The sequence below is a fragment of the Lipotes vexillifer genome, unplaced genomic scaffold (genome assembly GCF_000442215.2).
Source record: "Lipotes vexillifer unplaced genomic scaffold, Lipotes_vexillifer_v1.1 scaffold217, whole genome shotgun sequence".
Lineage (NCBI taxonomy): Eukaryota > Metazoa > Chordata > Mammalia > Artiodactyla > Lipotidae > Lipotes > Lipotes vexillifer.
Window position 1 is genome coordinate 8,270,744 of NW_006788200.1, and position 5,940 is coordinate 8,276,683.

Sequence of the window (5,940 nt, forward strand, 5' to 3'; positions counted from 1 at the left end):
CACCAGGAAGCAACCGGGTCTTGCAAAGCTGCAAATGCAGGACTCTGGCAGTTGGGGGCAGGAGCTTCGGGTCTCTGCGCTGGCTGGCTTGACTACTGGCTGACTGGTGTAGCAGCCTGGGATCATGCTTGCTCAGGGGTTCCTGCCACGGAGGTGAAGCGGAGGGGTGAGAACAGGGTAGGGCCTTTGGAGGACATGATTGGGGCCAAGTTCCTCTAGGCTGAGCTGAGCCTGACAGGACTTGGGAGGGGTCAGGATAAGAACATTGTGTCCCTGTATTTCACAGGAGGAACACCGCTCCTCCCTGCAGGATATCAGAGCCCAGGTGGCAGCACCAGCCTTTGTATCTGCTCTTGGCTTCCTCATCCAACTGAGGCTGGAGGGCTAGGCCCTCCCTTGTGAACCAAAGCAGTGAAGTTCCAGAGCCAGCAGAGCAGGACAGGAGCCTCCTGAAGTACTTGAGCTCCAAGTTTGGTGCTCCTCCTACAGCCAAGACCTGAAGCTCCCCTAAACTAAAAGCCCTGCCTAAACCAGCTGGGATGCCCCACTTGCTCTATGGTGCTTAGACACATCTTGGGTAGGCCCAGGAGACTTTTAAGTGCTGTGAAGGCTAGTCAGCTGAGATCCTGGCCGGGCTGCACAGCAGTAGCCCTTTAAAAAGTGGGAAGATGTGACCCCTTGGTCCCTAAAAGGCCTGTGTCTGGGGTCCCACACAGCTCTGTACCCAAGCTCCTGCCTCTTACCTAGCCCCTACCCCTTGACAGGCACCAGGATCATCTACGGCCGAAAGTTCCTGCTGGAGTGCAAGAACTCACCCATTGCCCAGACGCCCTCCAGCTGCCTCCCTCAGATTCCGGGGGTCACAACTCCTCCGAGAGCCCCACCCTCCAGGCTCGAGGAGTGGAAGGAGTGGAAGGAGACAGAGGAAGAGATACCTGGTAAGGAAAGCAGACCCTAAAATTAAAAAATGGCTTTGAGCCCAAATGCCCCAGTTAAGTAGAGTGGGGGTTCGATTCTGAGAGGGGCTCCTTCACTGACACTGAACCTGCAGACCCCAGCCCAGCAACCAGTCCTCCTGCCTTTTCTCTCTCCAGATGACGCGCAGTTTGAAATGGACGTCTAATCCAGTGAAGGTGACCCTGTGTGTGGAGTAAGAGGAATCCCTCACGCTGCTGCTGCTACCTCCTTTTTCTGGGGTATCCAAAGGCCAGCTGGCCTCATCTAATCCAGAAGGGGGTGACATGGTGGTTCTGGGCCTCCCTTAGCTCTGAGGCAGCTAGACCGGGGATAGGAATGGGCAACTTGCCAAGCCCTTAGTTCTGCTACTCTTTGGTCTGTAGGCACTCCTCCCAACCCCTGGCCCTTGGCTCAGGCTGAGGCTGGGGCTGGGGGATGGAGAATGTCACTGTCTGACTGCTTAGTAAACATTCAAAGAAATGCCTTGGCTCCAGTGTTCTCCTCAATGCTGATCTTCCCATCTCAGCCATAAAGCTAAGGGTCCCAGCAAACCTGGTTAGGATCAGAGGTCCCAGGTTCCTTCCCAGCTCCCACTGGGCCCACTTCCAGCAGCACTTAGAGCCTGAGGCAGGCTTTGGGGGCAGGCCATAGGAGCTGTCAAACCATAAACAGCAGTAGCCTGACACCTGCCAAGGGCTGTTCCAGCCTTTCCAGGAAGCAGCCTTCCTGGTATCAGGCCTCTCTACCAGTCCCTCCTTAGCTTTTCCAAAGCAGGAGAAAAGAGGCACTGCCCCAGCCTATAGCCTTCTTTTGTCTCTCCCCATACCTTTTCTGCCTCCCACCTGTAAGTACCAACCATATTCCAACACTGGAAACCTGTACTCTCCCTTTTCACAGCATGATATGAGCCTCCTGGCCCCTTCCACCTGGTTCTGTTGTCCTCAAAGCGTTAGAAGACCTTAGGACCCAAACAGAGGCAGAAGCTTATTTGGTGAGTCAGATAAAGAGTCATAATCCTACTCTCCCCATCCCCTGAAAAAAAAAATCATGATCCCGTATGTCAGCAATCTGGTCTTTTTCACCTTCAATTTATACAGCTAGGTTCTAATCTCTGTAGCACTTGCATACCTCAAGGGTGATGCAATGCAAATAGGTTAGTCTCCTTTTTTTGAGGGAAAAAAATCTCCCCATGCTATTTGAGCCTCTGTTCCCATACTGAAACAAATCATCCAAACATAGGGTTACTCAGCCCAGCAAGGGATGCATGTTTCTGTCTAATTTGGGGGAAAGTGGCAGGCAGTAATCTGCTTACTCCTAGCAAGGCCATTCATGATGAACAGAGGAAGAACAGAGGTGTGCATGGTGCACAGCGAGCAGGGCAGTTAAGGACACCAGAGGGAACCAGTCTGGCATAGGAAGGGCTCATCTCTCCTACCCAGGTCCCACCACATTGAGATGTTTTATTGAAATGCATATGGTATGGGTAACAAGTGGCCTCCCTGTGATCCAGGAGGGACCTCTTCCCCCAGAGATGGGTCAGGCCAAACACCCCAATGGGGCAGACAGTCTCCCAAGTGGTAAAAGGGAGCCAAGTTAGGGAAGGCCTCCCATGCCAAGGCATAAGAGATGGTGTGAGATGAGGCTGGGGAACCCATAGGATTAAGGATCATGTTGGATGCCTGGCACGGTCTGGTTCTGCTCATCTGTGGCTACAGATTTCTCTTCATTGGCCTCCTCCTCTGAAGACAGACTCCTCTTTTCCGCAATTAATCTTTTAACTCCCACCATCCACTGACTGACCTCAGTCACATGGTCAACCATGAGTGAGCGGTGGATGTCATCTGCTGCATCCCACTGGTGGCTTGAAAGCTCTGAGGAGAGAGAGGGGCTGAGCAAGAAACCTGGAGCAAAAAACATAGCTGCAACTCCTCCCCTCCCAACCAGTCAAAATCTCAGCACCTAGTCCAACTTGGACAACCATGGCAGGATGAGGGACTTATGCTATACCAAGGGACCCAGCCACACCTTGCACCAGCAGAGCCATCCTCTTCTTTACAGGCATTGACAGCTTCCCTCCAGCCCACTGTTCCTGCAGCAGAGCCAGGCGTCGGCTGATGTCATCACATACCTGCTTCTGAGAGACAGAAGCCCCCTCCAAGTCAGTGCTGCCAGCCCAACAGGGGCAGGGAAAGGAGCACCACATAGGAAGCACCTGCTTTGTCTGGCCCAGGAACTTTACACTCTAATCTTAGAGTTATGGTTCTTTACGCAAAGATTAGAGGCCCCACTAAGAATCTGATGAAATCTATGGATCTCCTCTCAAGAAAAATGCACGTATGGCTAGAATTTTTAAATTTCTGGAGTTTCTCATATGCTCAGAAATTAATTCTATAGTGCTGCTTTACAAATAAGGAAACTAAGGACCAAAGAGGTGAAGATCACTCTGCTACTTTTTTTTTTTATAAACTTATTTATTTTTGGCTGCATTGGGTCTTCGTTGCTGTGCACGGGCTTCTCATTGTGGTGGCTTCTCTTGTTGTGGAGCACGGGCTATAGAGCACAGGCTCAGTAGTTGTGGTGCATGGGCTTAGTTGCTCTGCAGCATGTGGGATCTTCCTGGACCAGGGCTTGAACCCATGTCCCCTGCATTGGCAGGCGGATTCTTAACCACTGCGCCATCAGGGAAGCCCCTCTACTACTTTCCTTTAAGACTCCTCAGATCCCTTGCCTCCAGAGAACTTAGGAAACATTATCAGTAAAAAAAAAAGGGGTTGTTGTTGTTGGGGTTTTTTTCCCCTCCCTAAGCATAATATCAGCAGGGTCTATTCTCAATGGCCTAGAGGTACGTAAATCAGGCTGTTATTGTCACTAATGGGAGTTGAATTCAATTCTTGTTCCTATAAGCCTCTTCTGAGGCTTGTGAACCCTCCTAAATCCTGTGTTCATTCTTCTAGGAAGTCCTTAGCAAATTCTGAAGGGGTTCATAACTCAGAAAGGATTAAGAGCCATTGCTCATAGGGTCAGAGGGTCTACCTTTGAGAGTCATACCTGCGTCTGGCTGTTGATGGGAGCTTTCCCACTTACCTTTGTGTGGCCACGGCAATCCTCCAATGCCCGTTCCAAAGGTCTCAGTACGTCTTCCAGCAGAATCTCAGACTCAACGACTGGGAAATTTGTGGGCTCCATGCTGGAGGGAGGACAACTCCCCACAAATGGGGGTCTGGAAGCCTTACTTGACAGAGGTGGAGGCCCCACTGGGGGGGCCCCAGGAGATGTCTCTGAGGTGGGGACTGAAAAGGTAAAGCAAGATCAAGCAAACATGGCTTAAACAGGTACAAAGAAATAAAATGGATGATGTGATAAAGAGGAATAGTAGAGGGACCTACCTAGCCTGAGTGTTCAAGGAAGGCCTTATAAGGTGATATCTAAGTTTATCCCAGCTCACACACTATGTGACATATGGCAAATTACCTTTAACCTCTGAGCCTGGGTCCCTTTTCTGTAAAATGGGGATATTATAGGAATAGTACTTATTTCACAGGATTGTAATGATGATTAAGTAAGAATATAGGTACAGCTGCTACATTAGTGTGTAGCAAAAAGTGCTCACAAAGTTAAGAACCTGTATGAGATAGATGCAGCCATAAAGAGTTGAAGGAACCATGTACTAGGGCAGAGGTAAGGGAAGGGCCCAAGAGGTGGAAAAGTCCTGACTTGTTCAAGGAACAGAAACAAGGCCTATGTGGCTGGAAATGATTAACACTGAAGAAAGTAGTATGAGCTTTCACTGGAGAGGTAAGCAGGGGTCCAGACCCTGCAGGGCTTTGGAGGAGTTTAATCTTGAGCCATTACTCCATTAATGGTAACAGGAAGCCACTGCATGTTTACAAAAGCAGGGACTGCTATCACTAAACTTGTTTTTTTGACGTTCACTCTGTATGGTCTGTGAAAAGTTGATGAGAAATAGGTAGAGGAGGGCAGATTAACAATAGTCCAGGAAAGAGAATGCTGGCATGGACTAGAGTGAAAGAGTAGATGAGGGGAAATGGAGTGGTCTGAGATATATTTAGGAGGAGGTAGAACAGATCTTGATGGAACAGGGGGTGAAGGAGAGAGAAGCCAAGGATGACTCTTGGTTTCTGACTTTAATGATGGGATGGTGGAATCACTATGGAAAATGAGAAAACTGGAGGAGAAAAGTCAAAAATTACTTTTAGGTATCAACATCCACATGGATGATAATTCATCTAATTTGGTGTGTCAACTTGACCTTCTCACCTCCAATAACCATTTTTTCTACCCTACCTCAGCCTCCCATCCCCCTCTGCCTTGTTCTCAGCAACAATGACCACCCCTCCTACCCTTCCAGCTCAGCTACTCAGATTTTTGAGGTGCATTAAACTCACTCCCTTTAAATTCATAGCTACAGATTTTAAAAGGCATCCAACACTGCCTGGAAATCATATACTCTGCCTCATTTTTCCACTCTTCAGAACAACTATTTTCACATCTTATCTCCTCTAAACTTTTCTACCTTCTTTTATTTTCCTTTCCCTGCTGTCTCTGTACTTCTGACCCTACCTCATATTTCACTGAGAAAATAAAGGTCATTGAACAGGAACACTCTCATCTTCTCACCACCAGTTCTACTAACCCACTTGTATCTGTGGCTGCTTTCCTTCCTCCTCTAATAGATGAAAGGTTCCTGTTCCTATCAGAGGCCATCTCTCCAGCTGTACTCTGCATCCCCGCCTCTCTTGCCTTCTCTAGGCTTCCCTCCTGCAGTTATCCCTTTTCTCCTGTGCCATCAGTCCTCCCTCTCTACTAAAACATCCCATCAGCATACAGAACCCTCCCTTACCTCACGCTGCATCCTCAGGCACTGCCCTATTTCTCATCTCTGCTTTACAGGAGAATTTCTTCAGTGAGCTGACTACAGTTACTCTCTCTACTTTTCACATTCTCTCCTCAGCCCATTCCTGC

At 49.0% G+C, this 5,940-nt stretch overlaps 2 protein-coding genes across 2 annotated transcripts in view; one reads left to right on the forward strand and one right to left on the reverse strand.

Annotated features, from left to right (window-relative positions):
• Window positions 1-1,437, forward strand: part of EIF4EBP3 (eukaryotic translation initiation factor 4E binding protein 3) — a 2,336-nt gene extending 899 nt beyond the window's left edge. The window contains exons 2-3 of the mRNA XM_007461458.1: window positions 765-938; window positions 1,095-1,437. Coding sequence (XP_007461520.1) covers window positions 765-938; window positions 1,095-1,123 — 203 coding nt within the window. The 3' untranslated portion in view covers window positions 1,124-1,437. The remainder of the gene's footprint in view (window positions 1-764; window positions 939-1,094) is intronic.
• Window positions 1,438-2,399: 962 nt separating this feature from the next.
• The window catches only part of SRA1 (steroid receptor RNA activator 1), a 5,966-nt gene continuing 2,425 nt past the window's right edge, over window positions 2,400-5,940 (reverse strand). Inside the window, 3 exon segments of the mRNA XM_007461459.1 lie at window positions 2,400-2,828; window positions 2,983-3,091; window positions 4,042-4,247. Of these exon segments, the coding sequence (XP_007461521.1) occupies window positions 2,617-2,828; window positions 2,983-3,091; window positions 4,042-4,247 (527 nt within the window). The 3' untranslated portion in view covers window positions 2,400-2,616.